At 40.6% G+C, this 23,770-nt stretch overlaps 2 protein-coding genes and 1 long non-coding RNA gene across 3 annotated transcripts; 1 reads left to right on the plus strand and 2 right to left on the minus strand.

The window, feature by feature from the left end:
• Positions 1–13,100: 13,100 nt before the first annotated feature.
• Positions 13,101–15,295, minus strand: LOC6573293. The gene is made up of 3 exons (XM_032733694.2): positions 15,067–15,295; positions 14,690–15,007; positions 13,101–14,629 (listed from the first exon to the last, which is right to left on the minus strand). Exons 1-3 carry the CDS (start codon positions 15,130–15,132, stop codon positions 14,471–14,473), a joined length of 543 nt encoding a protein of 180 aa, XP_032589585.1. The 5' UTR covers positions 15,133–15,295; the 3' UTR covers positions 13,101–14,470.
• A 3,219-nt stretch (positions 15,296–18,514) lies between these two features.
• On the minus strand, positions 18,515–19,267 carry LOC122756816. Its single transcript, XR_006356660.1, has 2 exons — positions 19,058–19,267; positions 18,515–18,997 (listed from the first exon to the last, which is right to left on the minus strand). It is a non-coding gene; the product is annotated as an uncharacterized LOC122756816 (long non-coding RNA).
• A 1,299-nt stretch (positions 19,268–20,566) lies between these two features.
• On the plus strand, positions 20,567–21,486 carry LOC26527127. Its single transcript, XM_015166860.3, has 3 exons — positions 20,567–20,774; positions 20,830–20,915; positions 20,978–21,486. The coding sequence occupies exons 1-2, from the start codon at positions 20,657–20,659 to the stop codon at positions 20,871–20,873; spliced, it is 162 nt and encodes a 53-aa protein (XP_015022346.1). The 5' UTR covers positions 20,567–20,656; the 3' UTR covers positions 20,874–20,915; positions 20,978–21,486.
• The last annotated feature ends 2,284 nt before the right edge of the window (positions 21,487–23,770 follow it).

Genomic DNA, 23,770 nt, shown 5'->3' on the forward strand with positions numbered 1-23,770 from the left:
ATGGGGTTAAGTTCAGTTTGAAGTCAGTCAGGTACCCCGAAGTACACAGCGACGCCTGTATTGGACGCTTGAACCGATAAGTCGTCAAATGGGGCAGATAAGATAGTGGCCGAGCCGAAATCTAAGCAAATAAATGCAAAGCCAAAGATATCGAACTGTCGAAAGGTATAACTCAAAATCAACAGCTCGACAGAGTCGGAGAGTCTTATCGCTTCTCGCTCGCCATTCGTTGTGGCAGCTGTTCCAAAGATAAACCAAACACGGCACGCGCGATTCTCTGGCTCGGACAGAACTCCATGGCACAGGCATATATGTTTTATTCCATCTGTAGTAGTACCAGGCCGTGCTTATCGAGGCATTCCGGAAAACGCAAACTGTTTGCTCGAAAGTGCAATAAAAGTGTTGCGTATCCTTCCGCTGTTGCATCTGCCCGGGTCCAGGCGGAAAGGAGCGTTGCGCATAGAGTTTTTATGGCCGGGTTTTATGACTCCGATTATCCTGCTCAATACTTTGTTGTGCCTCATTAAGTGGGCTGTGAGTTTTATTAGTTGCGCGAGCAGTTGCCTGATATGATAATTGAATCTAAATACACTTATGACTTATATTGCGCTATGAAGACTGTTCCACTACGCCTGCTGGCAGCTATTAAAAGTCAAGACATATCGGGCTACAAATCTATCTTTAATAGGCCACAAAGATTGTCTAGGCAAGCTGTACTTGCCCTGCAGCCTATTAGATCTTCGAGTCTAGCCAAGTCAGAGGCAGCAACAGCTCAACAATGGCTCAAAGCCAAAGACAAAAGATGATCGTATACCATTCGCTCCATTGTTTGGGCCTGATCCACCCTTATGTGTGGCGAATCGAGCAGATGAGTCCTTTGGCAGAATGCGTCAATAATGCTGTCGTCAATATGAAAAGAATGGCATAGCTGCACAGTTCCTGCTTCTGCTCCTACTGTTGCTCCTACTCCTCCTCCGGCTCCTGCTTCTACTCCTGCCACTGTTCGTCGCTCTATCTAGAGCGTTATTGATTTCACATTTGGCCTTTTTGTGCGCGCTGCAATGAAGCTGTAACTGTCTGTCAAAAATATCCGAATTGCGTGTTGCCCTCTGTTGATTGCATTTTGTGGTCGCTCAGCGATCGGCGAACAGCGATCGGAGATCGGCGATAGGGCCTAAAGTGGAGCACGCACTGAATTCCTTGAGGTCCTGGCGGCAGTAGCTGGCAGCAGTCCATCATAATTATAAGGATAATCGCTTGATTGGTTATCCATCATGTAATATTTCAATTCAAGCTGCTTTCTTCTGCTACTTGAGTGCTTTGTTAGTTTGCATCTTGCGGGAAATAGATATCAGCGGGCAATTGCGATAGCTCAGACACTCATAATAGTTGCCTGAAGCATTATCGTCGATCAGCTGCATGATATGAGAGCCCTGTTGTATGTGTTTTAATATCATGCATTTGGGTCAAGTACAGCCTACTCAATAGACATTGCCTTACAATGTATTCTGATAGATGTATAGGATAGGTTAGCAATAATTGTTTATTTCGATCTTATATATTCATATTTAAACTAAATAAAATATATTATAAATCATAGAAATTCTTTGCAATAATTTAAAAATAGTCAACAAATTTAATTAAGGATATTTATTTATGAATAAAATAAAAAATAATGCTATTTAATAGATATATTTTGTTAAATATTATAAATAAATTTATATAAATTATTTAGGTTATTTAGATTATGAATAAGGTAATAGAATTTGGTATTAATAATGATGTACAGAATCTACTAATAATGCGATCTATATATAGATATAGCATAAGCTTTTTATTATGCTTAAACATATAATATATAATATATATATATATATATATATATATATATATATATATATATATATATATATATTTTTTATTAATATAAAAAGGTCTGATTATTTCTACAATCTATGGATAGATCTCTATCATGAGACATATTATATATAGATAAACTGAATAGCTGAAATTTAACTATGCTTAAAATTCAAGTTCACTCTAAGCACACTGTTAAATGCATAAGTTTTTCCATCTATTATATCATCAGTTGTCATACATAAAATATTTACTATCATGTTTAAAGTTTATCTAATATTAGCTTGGGTGGTCTCTGTGTGCAATTTATAGATAATGTTCTAGTGCCAGCTCGTCGAGATATTGAAGTAGCTGAGCATCTAGAATGATTTAAGCTCAATTGTGTGTGTGGTCAAGCGCTTGCAGCTCATAGGTGAGACGGTTCAAACGCTGAGCTAACTCGTTAAACTGGGTCTTCATTAATAGACTCGACTCGAGCGGCGACTTCAAAGTTCGTTTGACAAATAAAATTGTAGCTAGGTCCAGGTCAGTAGCAGCCAAGCCCAAAATCGTAAATGCAGTAAGTAGCTATAAACCGGCCTAAAGACTATACGAAATTCCTTTATCATTTATGTACGCACAGACGTGACAGAAATGCTCGAGCTGCTCATTATGATAGGCTCAGATGGGAAGTGCTCGGGCTGAATGCCTTGGCGTATAGTAAGCATTTCCATATGATATTGCGGCTAACAGCGTTTCAATCACATGGGCCACATGGAACTCAATTCAAGTCGGCCGATCGGCAAATTGTTATAAATTTGTTTCATTTTCGCTGGCGCGCCACCTGAGCCAAATTAGTTGGCCAACTTTACTTTGGCTGTGTCGAGTAATTTCGCCCGGGCATAGCCAATCTCGCCAGCAGCAGCAGCGGCAGCTAAACAACAACAGCTGGCGGCACTTAAGTCGCTGGAGGAAATAGTGGAGAGCTTATCTCACTCACTCTCTCTTTCCCTCTCTCTCTCTCTCTCTCTCTCTCTGTCTCTCTGTCTATCTCTCGTTTATTACGCTCCCTTGCAATGTATAAACCCTTACTGTTGCCTTGTCGTTTTTGCTGTTGTTGTTATAATTCGTGTTTAACTAATTTTATCCTATTATCGCCATCATTATTATCATTAAATGTGAAATTGTTGCCCCGGTGCGCATGCGCATTGGCAATTTGAAAGCAACACACACACACACACACACTCACTTAATCGAACAGACTCTGGCAGGTTGCTCCAACTATAAACACAATTTCAACTCCAACTCCAACTCCAACTCATCGTCAAGTTGCTGTCAGACACCAACTGTTGTCTCTGTACCCAGTGCCAGTCGCAGTTCCAGTCTTCTGACCGCTGGGGTTGGCGTCGGGGTCAGGCCAACAACATTTTGCGCCTGCTATAAGCTTTTCAGCAATATGTTCTATTTTTCGCTTTGCTCTGGGCAATTACCACAGGTAATTTGAAAGGTATGCCGAGGGAGGAGCAAAGCATATAAACTATCCATTAAATGGCTCTGTTTACCAAATACGGATTATATATATGTATGTATATATTTTCAGAGACTTTTGAAGTTGAACGAAAATAATAAATATAATTTTTGCTTTCGTCTTATTATTTTATTTATATTCAATATCTTTGTATGTCAATATATATGTGATATATAGATATTAATGATAAATATTGGCTGATAAGCATTGCAATCAGATAGACAGCCTAAGAAATTTTTTGATTAATCTGTGGTCTTAAATCTCAAAAAGTATTTACATATACATATTACGCAGCTAAAAGAAACGCTCAGATTATTACTATGGCAATCAATCTGCTTCTCTAATTTAGTAATCGAGAAGTTTCCCAGGTCTGGGCCGCAAATGAGCAACTACTGCCACATTTGATATCATTTTTCGCAGATAGAACTCAATTACAGTCAGCGCAGTAGCCGAAAGGTCCTGATGAACAATTGCTAGGATTATTGTAAGTAATACGAATACAATTTATGCGACTGCCGTGGCAAAAGATGTGCAAGAGATGCCTTGAGCCGAACAAAAGGCAGCCGAGCAAAAACCACAAGAATGACAAATGTAAACGGCACCGCAGACGCAGACGCAGACGCTTGGGTGGGTTGTGCCAAGCAACACCTACAACACAGATGCAGTGATTCGTTTGCTCAGTGTCTGGCTGTCCTTTTTCTTTTTATATAGTATAACAGATACGGCAATGGCGACCCATGCGGCGTTGCACACGGCGCTGTCCAGGCGACTCCTGGCAGTTGACCGAACCACTTAAAGAGCAGAACGGAGACGCATCGCTTGCATTGGATGTCGTCGAATGGCAGCGATGCTTGACCAACGACTGCCAGGGATTGAGTTCCACATAGTTCTAAAGAAAATGAGAAAAACGAGGAAAACGACGAGGACGACAACGGCCATATGCCAGTGGACAGTTGTTTGATTTGTCTGGCTGTTGCTAACAGATATCCTTGCTACCGACTGACTCCTTGCGCTTGCCTAATCATTGTTAGTTTTTTCCAGCAAATTGTCTCGCATTGTTTTTCCACTGCATTGTCGCCCGGTGACAGCGAATTCTTGCAAATTGTCCTCGTCTTACGCAAATGATTTATACGCTCTTTGTTTTCACAAAGGATTTGTGCGTAATTCTACTATTTGCTCAGTTGTCGGTGAATTGCAAATTGTTGCCAAGGGAAGCTGGAAGCACTGAAAAAATATTTGAAAATTCATAATTATATAGAAATAACAGTTTACTAGCAAATTAGCAATGTTATTTGCTTGAAGATTTTAAAAATTAAATTTTTTTTAAATTTATATTTATATTGGCATAATAGTTTGTTGCATATTGAAGTATTTTTTGAATACTTGGATAGATTGAAGATGGAGAATTTCAAAGGAGAAATGGGAAACGTCCCTGTGTAGCTCCCCTTTTACAGCTAAGTCAGTGGTTTGATCATATCTCAGTCCATCTGTCTGTACAACGAATTAAATATACATACACATCCTCATATACTTGTCTTTGCTTAGTAAAAAGGACAACAAAAGGACCTTTGTGTCACTTAGTCAAGTCATCTAAGACAAGCTGACTTCTGCTATATTGCCTGCTGTTTAAACTTGAACTTCTTTTTCAGGTAGGCTTCATGGACTTAATACTTTGTTAGCAACATCAGCTTGGAGCCAACGCAGAGCGGCTGCAAGTTGTATTCCTTTTTTTTAATGTGTCCTGCAAGATGTCCAATGCCCAGATGCATATCTACACAACCTGCAGGACAAAATGCAAACCCTTCTAACTGCCGCAGACGGAGCAGCAGAAGCAATTCAATTTGACTGCCAGCCTCAGCTCAAAATCAAAGGTGTTGTTTACAGGCGGCAGCCAGCGGCGGCATCCATCGGACAGTTGACCCTTCTACGAATGGATGAACAACCACAAGAAAAAGTGGAGAATGGTGAACCGAGCCCAGAGCATCTGCCAGTGCATGCGTAATGACCAACTGCCAAAAAGTAGTGAGGGCCAGAAGCACGAGAAAAAACAAAAAAGGACAGACTAATAATGAACGACGTTGTTGAAAATCTACGTGGCTAAAAAGGCAGAGAGACAAGAGTTAACACGAAAAGAAGAAAAAGAAGAAAAAAACCCTCGGTTACAGATGCCATCAAATTATAGCAGCAGACGCCAAGCAAAGAGTTGAAATTGAAACAGTTGCCGAGGGGTTCGGAATCGAGTTCGGCATCCAGTTTGTGTTTGTGTTGGTGTTTGGGTTTGAATTCGGGTTTGGGTTTGGGTTTGGGTTTTTAGTTCAAGTCAAAGCCACTCAAATGGCGGCAGCGCATGGCGTAATTATCGAAGCGGGTTAGGGATTTACCACCTGGACGCGGACTGACCAGCAGCAGCAGCAGCAGCGGCAGCAGACGGCTAGAGACAGCAGCCGCAGCTTGGCCCAAAGGGTTGCTGGCAATGTGTTACCAAAATTTAATTTGACGCTCATAATTGAGCCGTTCCCATTTTCGATGTGGGATGTAGCGGCTGCAGCTCCACAGAGCTCGCAGCAGTCGTTGCATGCATGCATGTCCTTCGAGTGCCCGAGTAGCGCAATCAGTCACAAGGCGCACTTAAGACAGCTAGCACAGAGATCTGCCAATCCCAGGCACAGCACGTGCGCAGTTGCATCTTGCTGCGTTTTTGCCAAACTGTACCGGTTCGTCCTGAGCAGCCAGGACGTAGCTGCACGCTGCTCGCTGCTGGCCGGCTTGTAAACAACAAACACCAGGTGCTGCATGCAGCAGGCGCTGCGTCCTGCAGCCGTCTGGTCGGCGTTTCTTATTCTTATCAAGTCAGGCCAGGGCCATTGTCCACTCGAGTACTTGGCCCATTGTCTCTGCTGTCGTCGGTTTTGTGTCCTGCCGCGTGCTGCAATTGTTTCGCATTTCGTGCGTGTCCTTGCATTTGGCCGCTAGTCCTGCCGCTGCTTGCTGCGCTTATTGTTTTGATTCATTTTGTCAAATTTATATAAAATTTATTACAACGCACGCATCCAAGTCCCTAGGCATCTAATGGCGGCCAAGCGCATCCCATAAATGCGTATTTAATAGTGTCACAACAGGACCCAATGGCTGGCCTATCGACACGGCGAGAGGGACTCGCTTTCATACAGCAAAGCCACTGTGAAATTCATTGAGTTTCGCTCAGGCAGCCAAAGATAGTCGCTTTATAGTATCTAATATATCAAATTCCGGAGCATGCTTCAGTGGCTGTTGACAAAGATGCTTTGTATAAAAGGAGTTTCATGTCTTGGAAAAGGTTTCTGTGTAACAACTGCAACTGGAATGTATCTTAAAAATACTTTCTCTTTATATATTAAATGATACCGTATTCTATATCAATTTAATATATCCATAATAGCCAATTTCTTAGAATCCGATATCCTCTTCAGCTGCTAGACAGATGAACTACTAAAGATAGGAGTGATTGCCCGTATACAAATTTGTAAAAATCTGCAGCTTACGTCTGCTTTAGATAGCATCTCGCAATCCTAATTAGAAGCAGTTTTGAATGCCAGCCAAATCCTCAACGAAACACCCACGATGCGACGTTGACTTAGGAGCAACAAGATGGCTAAGCTGGCTCAAATATCAGCACAAACGAACTCGAGTACAGGTCAGTTGGGTTAACAAAGCACGTGGCATTGCCAGGGTCAGATGCCCGGACAGGTGATGCGTAAAATGTAATAAAGTAGTTGGCATTGTGTGGCCAGAGCGGCTGAACGGACCCCGGGGTAGCAACACCCACAGTGCGTGCGCATATGCAAATAATTCCAAATGCGTGGCAGCTGCAAATATGGAAACAAAAGCCGCAGAGCAAGCAACAGGCAACAGGCAGCAGGCTGCCTGCCACAGGATCAAACAGGGTCAGTGCGAGGCCAGTGCAAACTAGAAAAATAAACAAAGCCCTAGCTGAACGCACACAACCTGCTCGCCAAGGATCATTTCCCTAGTATAGCATATCTTGCACTTAAGTTCTTTGAACATTCTCTCTGAGCTCTCAGCTCTCAGCTCTCAGTTCTTAAGGTATTCCGTTTATAAAGAAGTAGCCAGAACAGATGTGTTTGAGCTCAGACAATGCCCCGAGCATGGACCATTGCATAATAATCAGTCAAAGTATCGTGGAAACTAACGCATGGCTGTGAATTGCTGCTGGCTGATTTATGTTCCTTTTATAACAGCCAATGGCTCTATAATAGAGAGATCTTTATGGTTCCTGAGAATGCTAAGGCCAAAGGATTCGCCCATGGCACGTCTAACTCTTTAAGTTTCAAGAAAACACTGAGAACAATGCCGAGCCGAGCTCTATGCAGATGCGCAGAGCTGACATCAGATTCAGCTGAAATTTCACAGTTTGATGGAACAAACGTATCACAGCCTCTATTGACATATCCATATCGAAAACTCACACACAAGGCCTGAAATCGGCAGTTTCAACAATGACTTCCAAAGTCTATCAGCAGGCGCAGCTAATCAAAAGGCAGATCTGGAATCAAAATAAAAAGGATTTCAAGCACAATAGCAGCCGGTTGACAATGGCACACACAGACATTTCTGGGTCATGTTTACGCAAATAGTCGCATGCAGGCGCAAAACTCAATCCTTCAATTGTCACAACTGGCCAAAGGATGTCAACTCAATGAACTCTCGCATGTGACATCGCAAGCTGCAAAAATACTGTCAAAATTGTATAAATTCCACTGAGTATTGCGCACAATTGGCAAAGGGTTTATTCATACATTTTCATGGTTAATTTGTGTTTGGTTTTTCTTTGTTTGCATCGATTGAGCTGTCGAGCGCCTAGGTTTATATTGGCCAAATATTGTGGGGCTAGGCAAAAATTCCAGCTGTCTGTGGATTAATGAATATCTATTAAATGTCATTATGAATAAGATGTATTATTATAGAGGGTTATGTTGAGCAGTGCAAGAATCATCTGCTTGGACTAAGGATTGATATGGTTTAGTTAAGTAAGGGATATATTTTATATAAGAGATGATAACCTACTCTACTGTGTATAGGATATAGGATACAAAATTTGTGATATACGATATTGAATATTATATATGCCCATATGGAAATGTATTTGGGTATAAGTGGTATTTAATATAATATAGAATATAGCTGACAGGATAATGCGTATAATATATAATAAATATTATGTAATACAATAAGTACAATACTAAATTTTATCTACTTTCATAACTTATAAAAAAAAACCAACAATAACAATAACAAACTCTTTTTAATTTAAAATGTTTCTCTGTTTAATTTTGGCTTTTTGCTTTACCATCAATTTATTCATTATTTCATTCGTATTTGCTGCTACATATGTATATCAAATTCCTGAATATAAACCATAGTTTTGCAGATGGGAAATATATATCATTAAAAGTTCTTTTGTCTATCAATGGAATGAAATTGACCAGCATGTGCCGTGCTGCCTGAGCTGCATAGCAAATGAAGACCTTGAGTACTCCATAAAAAAAAAAACGAACCCCATTGAAACATCGAAGTGAAGTCAGACAAGCTAAGAACTAGATATATTTTGGATTGAAAGCAACTGGAAGACAACGCAGGCACCCGCACAATGCCTATGCTCCTAAGCATGATAATGATTCCTTGCTCTCAGTGAGGCGGAAACAATAGTCAGCAGATTTACTAGAAAAAAGTTGACAGCATTGTGCGCCAGTTACTCGAACCTTTAGCTCGAATCGTTCAGCGTGCGTAGCCGTGCTCCAAAATTTCAGTGAGACGCACTAAAAAACACAGCTAAGCATAAAAAGCAGCAGGAGATAGATAGAGAGAGTAAGAGAGAGAGAGATAGAGATAGATAGAGAGAAGAGAAGAGCTGATCATGCGTGGTGTTATTTTTGCTTGCAGCCTGCTAAGGAAACATCTGCCCCGCTCAATTTTTTGTTGTCTTCTCTGGGCATTGTAGCTGTTGTTGTTCTTCTTGTTGTTGCTGTCGTACGCATGCACACGCAGGACATTTGGAACAGGATACTTACACAGAACAAAAAAACAAGTAAACGAAGAGCTACATAAAAAAATGTAAGCAGCATGCGAAGACGCTAGGTAGTCCCTGTCCTGTCCTCTGTACATGTGTTCGTGTCCTTAACGCTTGACTCTCTCCCACTAGCTGCCGGCTGCGCTGACTGACTGCACATGTACAGTCCCAAAGTGCTTAGTGCGAGTCAGCCCAGAGCCTGGTCCTAGCAACACTGTCAAGGTCAAGCGCGTGCCGTCTGCGCATGATTTTTTAATAGAAAAAATCTCGAATTTTAAACGCAGGATATGCGTATCCTGCTTTAGTTGAACGGCATGTGCTGTCGCCAGCAGCTGTCACTGGCGCTGATCCTGTCATTTCACTTTGGAGCGTGCGTGTCCTTATTATACCAGTTTTTCTACGTACCCAAAGACGGCTAAAAAAATTATGACTTATTCTCTTATTTTTTTCATAGAAATTTTTGGGTATATTTCCTGCCGCATCAGCTGCTCTCCAATCAGCATATGCAACTTGAAAGTTTTCAACGTCATATGCTCGCCAATTGGCGTACTCTATGTAGCACCCACATATTGTCACACGGCCAGCTGCAAGCCCTCCACTCTAATCCTTTCAAATCCCAAAAGTGTCCTTTGTCCTCTGCGACAATTGGCAAACAGCGAACAGCAAACAGCGAACAGCGCCTGCAATTTACGTAAACATGCTCCACAATAGCGATTAGCCTAGCTAGCGGACCGTCACTTTTATCCTTCTATTGTTGCCTCAAATTCGCACTCCTGTTTTCTTAAGCCTTTGACAATCGGCTACTGTTCAGAATTTGAGTTGAAGCTGATATTATATAACAATATATAAATATTTGTTTAGGAATGCAATGGAAAGGATAAGGGATTCTACTGATTGCAAGCATATATATTATATGAAATATATTTGCAATAAATACAATAAATGCATAAAATATTTAAAGTTTATTTTTGCCTAACAGAAGTACAAGTCAAGGAATCCTAAAGTAAGACTAGAACTTAGCTTCAACTTAAGTTTTTAATATCAACGTCATTTTATATATAATAATAAAATAATAATAATAATATTAATAATAATAATAATAATAATAATAATAATAATAATAATAATAATAATAATAATAATCTCTTATCACATTAGTTCAGTTCTTAACCACAACTTTCTTTTTTTTATAGAGAACTCCATTGTGAGATCATTTGTTTTCAATCATTTTTCTATGAAGGCATTTGTCTAACAGCAAGACATTCTCATTTTTAATGGAACTCTTAGCGATTATAGGGGCCGGCCGGCTGTACCTTGGCCTCGTCCTTGGCTCTAATCTCTAATCGCGCGTCACGCTGGCAAGACAAAGTCCTCACCTTGCCGGAACGCTGGGGCCAGACTCATTTGAGACGCTTCAGCCGTCGATAAGCATCGGCAGGTTCAAACTGACAGCCAGCAGGTAGTCCTTGTTGGACACGCTATTGTCCTGCTCGATTCTCGTCCTGGCCAGCCGGCCTGCGCTGCTCGTACATTTTAAATGTTGCAATGTGCATTGTATAATTTATATCATAATTTTCAATGCATTGTGAATGTTGTAGCGCTTCTCCTCGTCACAGTGCAGCTTTATCCTGTTGCCCAGCTTATCTTGATTTCAACTGTTGCCCCAGTCAACTCTGTTGCTCATATTTTGTTTTCTTCATGTTTTTTAATGGTTTCGCGATTGAAGAAAAAATTAAGCTATTATTACCGACATTAAAAGGATTGATTGAAGGCTGATAAGGACATCCCCTGTTGAGTATACTTGCACCTTTTATATCAAAGAGCTTTTGATGTTGTTGAAATCTAAGTATTTGATTTTCGAATTGCAGTTCTCGCCTATCTCAGGATCCGATTTTGTTATACACAAAAAACATCCAGTCCCAAGATCGGCTTAAGAAGTTGACACACAATTTTGCTATCCATTGTTGAGGAGCATCTCAAACAGATCGCTGGCATCACCTTTCACCCTGGTGTAAACGAAGAGAGCAACAACTTCCGGTCATGCAAATTTGGCTGAACAGGAAACCTGTTCGACCTCTCTGCGAGCTGTCGGGGCAAACAGTGTGTAACTAATATTTTGGAAATTTCTCATTAACCACCCGCCATGCTGTAGTTTACCGAAATCCGTGATCCTTGACGATTAGTTACAAAAGACATAAAAACTTCCGGTCTGCAAAAATGGGCGCAGAGGAAGCAAACGATCAGCATGAAAGGTGCCTGATCCTGATTCTGTACCTGTTTCAGCGACAGATGCGAAAAATCCACTAAAGTGCAACAACAACAACTGAGAACAACAAGGATGCGGAAGCAGCAGTCGCGGCTCAAGAATCAAAACAAAACCGAATGAGAGAAACAAACGGTGAACAAAAAGCGGAAATAATACCAGTCCCAGTCCCAGTCCCAGTCCCAGTCGCAGTCGCAGTCCCAGATCACCGATCTGTGATCTGCGAACCCAATTCCAGTTGCCAGCCTGTGCAACAGTTGTCCCTTAAGGCAAATACTACTCGAAATCACAACTGTTCGCAGCTCATTTTGAATTTATTTCCATATTTTGTTCTCTCCTTCTGACTGGCCCAGTGCAACATGTTGTTCTGGCTGCGCATTGATCATTAAAAATGCCAGCAGTCGTGGATGCTGCGGCTTGATAATGTCAAACATGTGTCTCTCCTGTAGCCGTTCCGCCCTAAAAGGAAATGCGGTTGACGCCTATGCTAAATAAGCAAAGCATAACGGAAATCAGGGCTTCTGGGCCATGGAAATCAGTGAACTTGACTAACTGTTAGCTAGAATCGAAATTTATAGACAGTCAGAGACTAAGTCAAACAGCAAGACTTGCCTTCATGCTTGATGTGGAGACATCTCAGCGATTTAATAATTATATAATGCGAAATATTTGAATCATAATAGAGCCAATGATTGGCCCGGTGAAACGCCCATAGTTGGTCTATGAAATCACCAACGATTTCACAATTGAATTCAATTTGAAGTCAACTCACAGCTATGTCATTTGGAATTGTTGAAGCAACGAAAATGGAGCACTTCAAAATGTTTATTAAAATGCTCGATGCGAATTGATTGCGAATCGAGAAATGCAGCCTGCATGCCTGATCACAGCTGAGAGTGGGCAAAATTTAAATGTAACAGGCAGTAGGAGATAAAATGATTAAATTATGGTGCCATAATTTCTGCTTAATTTTCTTGCTAAGGCAATGGCGCTGGCCAAGACAACACTGTCGAAAATGAGCACGGCGGCACGAGATGTGGGAACTGGGAATCGGGCGAGTCGAGTCCGGTCGGGCGTGATGATTGCATTTTAATGGACAAATTAAAAATCAATGCCTTCAATGCTGCACGTACTTTGTACTTAAATTAACCAAACCAAATTGTACAACAAAATTCCAAATCAACAACAAAAAGCCGTAGAACAATAAGAAACAAAAGAAACAAGAAAACCAAAAAACCAAAAAACTGTCGATCGAACACCGATCGTGAGAATGGAAATGGCGACAATGTCGACGGGCGGCTGTCCGAACCCCATAAATCTTCATAAGCTTGTCACGTTTCGAGTGCAACAGCTACTCGTAAATATCTGAGGCTGAAGACGTAGCCGTAGCCAGCCGTAGACGTATCCGTAGCTGAAGCCTTCGAAACGATGACGAAGCTCCCAAAAAGTTGCTGCTCCCTGCGGATTAACAATTATTTTGACATAAAATAGCCGCACGCCTCAGTCGCAGTGGCAGACCCAGTACGTCGATAGTCCGCCTCTCGAGTCTCGCTTTCGGTTCTTCACGGCTTCTGACATCCAACGGCCCCACACAAGAGATTTCGTGAGTGTGCCAAGGCGGTGACACATACGTGCCGCGCTTTTCGGCAATGTTGATGTATTCTGGACTACCGTTGCCGCCGCAGCAATTGGACAACATTTGTAGGCGCAGCACGTGCCGCTAAAAAGAAGAAGAAGAAGAACGGGAGCCGTATGGGCGTACGAGCTGGCAATGGGCTCTTGAAATTACCTTTGCATTTCGTAAACGTTCAATGAAATTTGGTCGTAAAACTTGTTGTTTATCTTAAATTCTCTTTTATTTTATGGCCATTTGCATTTCGGAAATGTTTGCTGAAGTTCAACAACTCGTATTGGATAATGACCAGAGCGGGATAGCTAATACCTTTTTCCGACTACTTTTCATTAGAGCACAAACGTAAATTTATTTTATTGTATTTTTTTTCTTTGATGATATTTATTTATTCGCAGTTTTTGGATTAATCACAAATATGTATTTCAAATTATTATTATTATACAAGTAATTTGTATTATATATCAGAAAAATACAAGTTTCTTAGTACTAAACTCAAGATTTAGAGTACACTCAGTTGCAGGAAAAAAAACAATCCATTTGTAAGTGTTCCCCAGATGGAAATGATATTATTATTGTTTCATACTCGATGTAAAGATTTATAACGGTCAGCGAGCCCTCAAAATATATATACAATATTACAAGTTATAAAAAAAAATTCTTAGCCAGTGATTCACTATATAAGGCCATGTGTGATTTTATTTATAAAATGGTATCATCTTAATAAGCATTATAAGAAGTGAATTATAAGTTATTTTGCATCTATGGGCATTCACAGAGATATTATCTAGTCTGTCAAATATAATTTGTAAATAAGAATTTGTCGATATCGATCTATGAAAATCAAAGTTAAATTGTGGTGAAAATTATCAATATGATTATAAATAATCATACCCCAAAAGTGCCCACAATTTCATGGATAACTGTTCAATTCATATAATTGCCTAATTACTCTACTAAATACACTGCTTAAAAATGTTTAAACTCTTTGCGGATCTATATTTGATATTTAACAACAACAAACTGAGCACATTAAGATAGGGTTAAAAGTTAAAATTCCATCAGCCAAAATTGATTTGAAATCAAATTGAATTAAATTTGAAATGTCAACATTGTTTCCTGCGAAGTAAACTTTGGATTTATCTGTTATGACTTAAGAAGACCTTCGTCAGATTTAAAATACAAATCTGTCGATAGTTGTTTCCTCTTGAAGCAATACCAGTCTAGCTTAGCTAAATAATCGCCAGATGGAAACGGTAAAAGGTCTGAATATTTCACATGCAGGCCAGTAATAATTAACGGGCCCTAAAAATAATTAAAATATTGTTAGAATGTACATGTAGAAATTTTTAGCAAATCACTCACCCCATAAGGACAGGTATGGTTCATGTTGGAATATTGTCGCATCACCTTATATATCATTATAGCAAATGGATTATAGGGCTTTCTAGTAAATTTACAAATGTCCACAGAGCTGTTGTAAAGCCAAGGCTTATATCCATTTGCTTTTTTATAAAGCTGAAGCGTAGTCGATAATTCGTAACAAGTATTGTGCATTGTGGCATTAAAGTTGAGCACAATCTTATTACGATTAATTGCCTTTAGTCGACATACGTGGACAGAGATCCACGATTCATTGTGGGACTGACAAATAAAATTTGTCAATCTGATTGTCGATGCATTCTATTGAAATTTCAAATTAATCAATGGCTTCTTCATGGTTTTCGTTTACGTTTACTTACATTGTATGGGAATTGATGCTGCATACAAATTGTAAATATGGTTAAAATGACCCACAAATTGCGCATATCGACAATTCCCGATGACTCTAGAGCACTGAATGAAATTTATTTCAAACAGTCTCCAAATAGCTCCAAAGTGCTCATTGCTCAATTTCATTGATGAGCAGTTATCAATTCATATAATTGCCTAATTATTCTACTAAATACACTGTGTAGATATATTTTTAATCTGTTTGCTGATGACTGATATTTGATATTTTAAAATGCAAATATATATATACATATATAGAGATTGTAATTTGAAAAAAAAAAAGCTGTGAGATTCTCGTGATTGGAAATCAATTATCAGCCTCGAGATCCAATTAAAAAAGTCAACATCGTTTGTTGCCTGAGCCAAATGTGTGCTTAACTTTTTTGTAGAGTGAACTTTTCCCAGGCCTGGAGGCGAAATGGAAAACTCGTCTGTGTGACAGTGACACTGACAGCCACCTCCGAGAAGCAGGCAGGCAGGCAATTGGAAAAACAAACACATGCCGACAGAGGCAATAGGCCGCCAGATTGACATCTTCATCATAAATAAAAGTGAAAAACTTGTTGGCCAGTGAAGAAAAGCCGGACAAACGCAAGGCCCGAGCTGGCCAACCAACCAAACGTAACGAAAAATGCTGCCACAGTTTTCTACGATTTGTAACAGCAGCTGTATCTGATGATCTGATGTGTGGCAATGTGGCAAGTGAATGCCAATCGAAATGGCAAACAAATAAACCAACTACCATCCAGGCTAATAACCATAACAATAACAATGCCAGCTACGAGCTGGGGGGCTAATGAAGATATCTTGTCATGTTCCTTATGGAAGGAGTTGCTTACCATTTAGTGGATGTCATAATTACACTTAAATATCGCATATTGCTGCTAATGGACCAATCAAACAGGCCGATAGTTTGATATTGGTCGGCGAGGGTGGGGGAGGGGGTGGTCATTTCAATGCCTACTGTAACGCCAACGAGACGCATGCTTAATTATCGGTCCATGTTGGTAACGCCCTCTCGTCGCTAGGTGTTAACAAACTCATTTCACTCAATAATTTTCTCAACGACCTGTAACTGGTTTGGCCAGCACGTAGATAGAGCGCTCGACTTGGCTGCGCCGGCTATCACAGCTACATGGCTCTTTAATCTTCTTGCAGAGGCGGCAACATTATTTGCATGCTGATTAGCCTTCAACGCAGACAGGTTGCTACACATTTTGCACCTCACTTTCCATCTCACGGACGTGGCTCGATCTCGTTCTGTCTTTGTGCGCCGTCTTCAGCTACAACTTCAACTCCAACACCGACACCCGGTTAATCTATTAAGAGAGCCAGCCAGCACCGCCTTGCACTTGCCCGTCGCGACGACTTGGTCCAATTTTCAACACTTTTGACGTGCTGTTAATTGATTTAGAGTGCAGTCTGCGTCCACGTTTGGCCATTGAGTCTCTGGCTAACTGGCTAGCTGTCCGCTGTGGATGTGGACGTGGACGTTTCTGACGGCGTCTATGATTATATAGCGCCACTCGCTTGTTATGGCCAGCTTTTGTTGCCACTGTAATGACTGCCGTTGGTAATTGTTGCCTCCTCATTGCCGGATCGCTGTACGTGCCGCCAGTGGGAAAATGTTTGCCTAACCGCTCAATCGTGCTGCAATGACAACTCTATTAGCTTTCGAATACAGATGTGGGCGCGGCAATTGCTTTATATACATACATGCAGTGTGTGTGGGTGGCTGGCTAACACAAAACATATTCCGTTTTTTTTTGGCTACTAATTGGCTGGGCAACTGTACTCACAAATTCTACAAAATATCCATGCACTTCACTTTGCTACTCGAAATTTCTACACACTCGCCTGTTCAGCGAAAACAAAGGGCATTTGCAGTGCATGTGGACCAAATGTTGTTCAGCCTGGCAGCGCACCAAACAGGGTCACTGGAACACCTTGCGTGGGCATCAAATTCAGTGCCGAATCAAAACACCAGAATCAGAGACATGTGCACAGCGCGCAACAGATTGCCGGCGAGAGGGTCCTGTACCCAGGCGAACCCAAACCGAATGCAACAAACGAAACGAATGCTGGAAACATTTGCCAGTTGGTGCTCACAGCAGGTACGTTTTCAAGGATAATGCAGATGCAGGCCTCGCTGCATTCCCGTGCATCCTGTGCGAGCGCAACAGGCTGCAGTTGTTAGTCCAAATGGATTTCTTTTTTTACCATGCCAAAGAGATTTAGTTTTGTTGTTTCGTTTTTTCCTCTTTGTTGTTCTTGTGGCAGCTGCTGTCGCTGCTGCTGCTGCTGCTGCTGCTGCTGCTGCTGCTGCTACGCTGATTATCTGCAAAATGGCAGCAATCACAGCAGACGCATAGGCATTGAGCTGGCCGCAGACCCAACTGTTGCTTTCCTTGGAAAATTCCAATTTTCAAGCACAACACAGACATGGATACTCCTCTAGTTGGGTGTGTTTGGCTTTAGCTAGACACTTCTGGGCGTGCATGCCAATAATATTCCCCATCAAATGCCTATTTGCTGTTTTTGTTACTTTTTTTTTTGCCTACAACTTCATTGTTATGCGTGGGCGTTGTCTAGGCGACATTTTAAAAGCGTTCGAATTCATTTGTTATTTCCACTGAATTCACGACCATCAACATGCCTCGAGTTGGTTTACATATTTACTACGACGACCTCAGCAATTGACATTGTTCAAGAGAAATGTTTTATAGGTAAATAATTCAATTTGTAAATGTATTATTATTATTATTATTATTATTAATTTATTTTTATTTTTAAATAAAAACTCATTACGCGTTTATTGAATGGTAAATCTGTAGGTAATTGATGCATTGACTTACCTGAGAAAATAAAATCGGAAGTCTCCTAAAGCCAATCTAACATTTTTTCATTATTGAAATAAGCAATACACAGCCTTGCAATTAATTAATTTTTACTATTTCTGTGAATAGTTTTATTTTTATTATTTTTATTAATAGTAATTTATAATATATATAAAAATAATTTTTTTTTTTTTTAATTTTATCAAGTTGTATCTTGGCGCTGTTGTCGCCGCCACACACGAGTCAAAATATAACAAAAAAAAAAAATGTTTATAAAAATCTGTAGACGAAGAAGAGGAAGAGCGAAGCGTAAAGTGAACCTGATGCCCGGGCGACAGTTGTTGCAGTTGATGAACTGCGCCGGCTGCCAGGACTCTGCGTATATTCGTTTCACTTTTCTTCAATCTGTTTTTTAAGGGGACATTCAAGGGGCCGCCGCGAAGCCAATCAAAAACTGGCGCAGGGCAGCAGCTTGGAGCTCAAATTTTTTGGTGAATGCATTTTTATAAATGTTAAGCGTGTGGTTTTTAATTACCGTTAGTCTGGCTGCCTGGCAGGAGTCTTTGGTATTTATGAGTCGTTTTTTTTTTTTTGTGTTGCTTTATTTTAGTTAGTTTGACATATGGCACGCGTTGCGCTTAGAGATTGGGGCGCAGCATGTTGACTTCTTGGCAGCTGCTGGACCGTCGTCTCTGCGCGTCAGTTCAACTGAAAGTTTGCACAGCACTGTTAACATTGCGCAAACATGCCACAAAGAGCCCCGGCAACATCCCGTGTTTTCAATTGCAACATGAGTTTTGTGTTTCATTGTCGCTGCTAAAGAATAGAAATGTGGCAGGGAAAGAAATCATTTGATGCCTGCAGAGTGTAGCCACCCTAGGGCAACGACTGTGTCCCTAATGTCCTTTGCTTGATATATTTTCTACAATTTATTTTACGATTTGGCTGCTTTACGCTTTGTGCTCGCGTCTCTTGATTTTCCATGGCTGTTAAATTGATGGATTGCTGTGCGACTTTTGACACCGCATACAATTGCATTTCCCTCCAGACATCAGAAAGTCAGCTAAGAAGCAACGAAATCTTAGCTGCCAAATCTTGAGCAGCCATGAATAATGCGACTTACAACCGACCCAGCTCCCAAGGGATATCCGTCTGACTTCCTTCAACTATTGAATATATGCAGTATTTGCTTAGCCAAATTCACAACTGATATTTGCTGTTGGAATTTATGAGATTTTTTATGGACAAATCGTAAATTTTGCTTTGGCTAATGAGTAAGGAAATCGTATTGGATTACAAAATGAAATCTATCAATCAATGTAATTAAAATCAAGGAAGCTGCGACTGAATGAAGTAGAAGTAAAATATTGGAAATCAATTTCTAAAGTCTTTAGGCCTTAGTGAAATATCTGGCAAAGTTGAAGCAGCACTTGTTCCACTTCAAATAACGTGAGTACTAATGTATCTCTGTCTGGCTTCACTGTTGCCTACACACATACACACACGCACACACAGACATGCCATAAATGTATGCATATGCAGATACTTGTACAAAGTCAGAAGAGAACGGACGCAGCCACTTGAGAAATCCACCTGCACAAGAGCGACGATTCGCCGGTAACTGCCAACGATCTGCATCTGCGATCTGTTGTGGTTGTCCCTCTGCTCGTTCCCCCAATCGCCAGTCCCCAGCCGCTAGCCCCGCTTTGTGCTCAAGTTGCCCAAGTGCTGCGTCTCCTTAATGTTTATAAACCTTACGCACACTTATGTTTTAATTTCGCTGGCCCAGTCTCGGTGCCGGTTGGTGTTGTGGTTGTGTTGTCGCTGCTGTTTCTACTTGAACAAACTGCAGATTACCCAAGTTAAGCCCTTAAGTGTGTTCCATATCAGGTTTATCAATGCGAGCCTTTTTGTTGTATCGCGTTATATCGCATCGAAGACGAGCATTCGCTTCACTGCCCATATGAGCGAACGGCCGGCCGAACGGATTAAATATATCATTTTTGCCTGTCTAATGAGAGGGTTGTCCCGTCCACTCGGCTAACACCTGAAAATTGCAGTTGTCGATCCTGTTCACAGCAACCTGCCCGCAATGGCATTTTTTTTTTTTTTTTTTTTTTGCGCATTTGGGGCTACATAAATGCTTTATGAAGAAAGTTGTATATGGGGGTAGGAAATATAGCAGGCGTAATGATTGATATTGAGGAAGTTCTCTTGCGGTTGTACATATTATATTTTCATACACTGCAACAAATTCATGGATATACTTCTAGAAAATAATTTTTGAATATATACAAATGTCTGAGAAACTAATTTTCTATAGAGAATTATAAAATTAAATTTTAATAAATTAATTTTTAGAATAAAGTTTAAATTTTTCTAGAAATTCTTTTGTATAAATAAATAAATATATAAGTAAATAAATACATTTTGCTAGAAATTCTCTTTATATAATAAATAAAAAAAATTTTGAATTTTTCTAGAAACTTTCTTAAGTACTATGAATTTGTTCTCAGTGTGCTTAAATGCTGCTGCTTTGTATCGCTTACGATACAATGCCGATAATAAAGTCCTTAGTATGAAATTAACGATTAAACAGGGGCAAATATATACAGGGTGCCTGGAGTTTCAGTTCATTAGTATTTAATAAGAGTCTATGTTAAACGATATCTCTGTCATCATAAGTTTCGATATTTTGTATTTATAAATTGTACGTTAAAACATGAATATTAAATGGCAGACGTTTCCAAAGTTATTTGTCGTGCTTCCAATTTTGCACTATGCACTTTCAATGTTTATGCACGCTGAATCTGAAGAGCACAAGCGGAAGAAGGAGCTGGGTGAATATATAGTAAATGTTTAATAATTCCATGTCTCTAAGCTTCTACTCAAAAGCTGAGAAGGCTAACTCCAAGGCGCCAATTGTAATCAAATTATAAGCTCAAAGATTGTTGCGTGGGACACCCTGTATAAATAAAATTGTAAATGTTTTTTTTATTATTTTTTTGTGGTGAGGAAGTAAAGACACACAAATTACCCTCAGCCAAAAAGCTATCGACGACGACGACAGCAACAACAACAACTGAAACTATCGAAACGGAAGCAGCAGTCAAGGTGCAAAGCAAAATCATTACACCTGTTCGTCCGCCGAGCGAGTGAGTGTAGAAAGCGTAGAAATCGAACACAGGACAGGGATGAGGACGAGCATGAGCATGAGGATGAGGATTGGGATGGGGATGGGAATGGGGCAGCCGAATGAACCGCTAACAAAATTTAACGCTCGCCGTATTTTTGGTTCATTTCGAATGCATTTCGATACGCTAAAGGGTTGAGCAGCGCGTGCATCGAGTTGATATTCACTCCCTAGTCGAAAGTTCAATTTTTGGGCATTGGTCACGCTGCACTTGCCACGCGGCTCTGCTGCTGCAGTTGCATGTTGCATGTTGCAGGCGACACAAAAACGAATACGAATGCATTCAATTCGCTATTAAAATTAATAAAAATAAATACGCTTCGCTCGGCTGCGCTGCCGTTAATGAGCAACCAGCCAAATTGTGATAGGCATCTGCAACAGGTCGAGTTGCAGGTACAACGCTGGGCTGCATTTACAGTTATACAGTTGCATCAAGGATTTGCACGAAATTGCATTTTAATTGTGGCATATTCGGAGCTGCCCCACAATTTCGTTTATGACTGCGCCGCTGCATCGTTTTATTTACATTTTATTGATATCATTAGCAGACTGTTTAACCTGGTGCATGCCGCGCGCTGCACCTGCTAGCCGTAATGCCCGAAAGGTTTCGTTAGAATTAATGGGTCAAAGGGGTTAGTCAGCTGGGCTCAGCAACGGCATGCTTTCTATTTAATTGCAGCGCCTCTGCATTTCGTTAGTTTATTATCTATTCATCGAAAGTCTTACTCGAGAGAGAGGGTTGACCTTTTAACTATGTTGCATGTATAGGAAAGCGAATTTGTAATGAGATGAGTTCACGGTAAAGGCGACCCAAAATATTTTGGCCACCTTCAGCTGGAGCCAGCCACGGCATGCATATGGTTAAGGAAAGTTAATTTTGGTATATTTTTAAGATAGTCCATGGTCATATTTGAAATGCGCATACGAAATACGCCATTCAAAAGATAAGGCAATGGGAGACTTTATATCTTTAATTCATAAATATAAATTGCATTATTGAAAGCATTTCTCTAAAGAAAACAGTTGGACGTATTAAATTCAATTAAGTGAAAAATTTAAATTATTTTAGCTTTAAAGCTTTATTATAATATAAATTTATTGACTACAAATATCTAATCAGCCCTTAAAATCGATATCTAGTTCAGTCCGAGAGTTTGCTTATAATTGCTTGCATCTCAATTAACTTTGCAGTGGTGCAACTGATGCCACAATGTCGCCAAGTTAATGATGCAACGTTTGTAATTATTAAGATGATAATTTGGGTAGCCGTTAACAGCTTACCCTACCACAAAACAAAAGAGCTAAGCCACAAACTTCCGTTCGACTCAATGCTGCCGTACAGCGAGGAATTATATCAAAAGGGTTGCCCCAGGCCTGACATATTATTTAATCATTCATGTCTGATGGCGAAGAAGTGGTTCAGCAACTGGATAAGAGTACTAGTAGTTCCTAAGGAGTGACAAGGCAAGTGAGGGAGAGAGAGAGAGAGAGAGAGAGAACTGAAAGATGTTGTGTGAGAGATGGGGACAGGTATACCAAGAGACTGGGAGACTGGCTAGCGCACCTTGCGCTGTTTATTTGGCAGCTTGCGAAATTGAAATGACAGTCGAGCTTATCTCGAGACGGCAACGAGGCAGGAAGCCAGGATATGCGCCAGTGGCTTGAATGTATATATATATATAAATATATTTTTGGCAATGCGTCAGTTGCAATTAAGGTGACAGCAGAGCGGCGCACTGCGATGACAACCTGCAACTGTCAAAATGTCGCTGCGACGATGACGACGACGATGGCAGTGGCAAAAACTGTCAGCGCTCAGTGTCGAGAGACAGACAGAGAGACAAATGTGACGCCATATAAAATCAATAAATTATGAAAGCCCCGGCCCAGGCGCACTTCTGCTGCTGGCTGTCGCCGGCCAGTTGCATAATGCATATTCTAAGTGCGCCCCAGGATGCGTAAGGACTGTGCGGCGGCTGGCTCGGCAAACCGGTTGCCGCACTACCCACGTCCTTAGGGAAAAAGGCGCATCTCTGCAAGTATTTGGCGTTGATTGATTTAACTGCATAAGGTGTGCTTTGCCCGTTGCTTCTGTCGTTGCTGTTGTTGTTGTTGCCGTTGCCGTTGCTTTAATGAATTAATTGAGTTGGTCCATAATTAAATTTGCACGTTTCGTTTTTGCTGCAATTCGCTAATTTATGAGCTTTTAATTATTTGTGCAATTAAAGCTGCAGCGTTCACACGTTCGGGAGCCGTATAATTATTTCCTTACAACAGGATCAACAGGATATGCTGCTCATTTGTCAGTAGAGGCAGGCTACCAGGCTGCGTTAGCCTAAATAAGCAATAAAGAAACTAAACTTGACGAGCACCCGTTGCAAAACAAAAGACTCAAGCAACAAACTTGTTTTACTTTTTTCATTTTCTGTTTTTTGTGTGTGTGTGTGTGGGTTTTTTTTTTTTGGCAGCTGCTTTCTTTAGCCCCTGTCATTGGCATAGCATGCTGTTAAAGCGGACTTTTTTATAATTGTATAAAGCATTATTTTCTCCCAGCCACACAATAGACGTGATCTTTCACTAGCTCAGGTGCATTGCCTGGCCATGGCTTTGTTCTATTTCTGCTCACAGGCAGTTCACACAGAA

Source organism: Drosophila mojavensis, unplaced genomic scaffold, assembly GCF_018153725.1.
Source record: "Drosophila mojavensis isolate 15081-1352.22 unplaced genomic scaffold, ASM1815372v1 contig_16, whole genome shotgun sequence".
In the NCBI taxonomy this organism is placed as follows: Eukaryota; Metazoa; Arthropoda; class Insecta; order Diptera; family Drosophilidae; genus Drosophila; species Drosophila mojavensis.

Bases quoted from the DNA above. Each gene is read 5' to 3' on its own strand.
- LOC6573293 (XM_032733694.2), bottom strand. From the start codon at position 15,132: ATGCGCAATTTGTGGGTCATTTTAACCATATTTACAATTTGTATGCAG. The intron at 15,008-15,066 runs GTAAGTAAACGT...AAATTTCAATAG, and splicing joins AGCATCAATTCCCATACAAT to AATGCATCGACAATCAGATT. The intron at 14,630-14,689 runs GTGAGTGATTTG...AATTATTTTTAG, and splicing joins ACCATACCTGTCCTTATGGG to GGCCCGTTAATTATTACTGG.
- LOC26527127 (XM_015166860.3), top strand. From the start codon at position 20,657: ATGAATATTAAATGGCAGACGTTTCCAAAGTTATTTGTCGTGCTTCCA. The intron at 20,775-20,829 runs GTGAATATATAG...TCTACTCAAAAG, and splicing joins CAAGCGGAAGAAGGAGCTGG to CTGAGAAGGCTAACTCCAAG.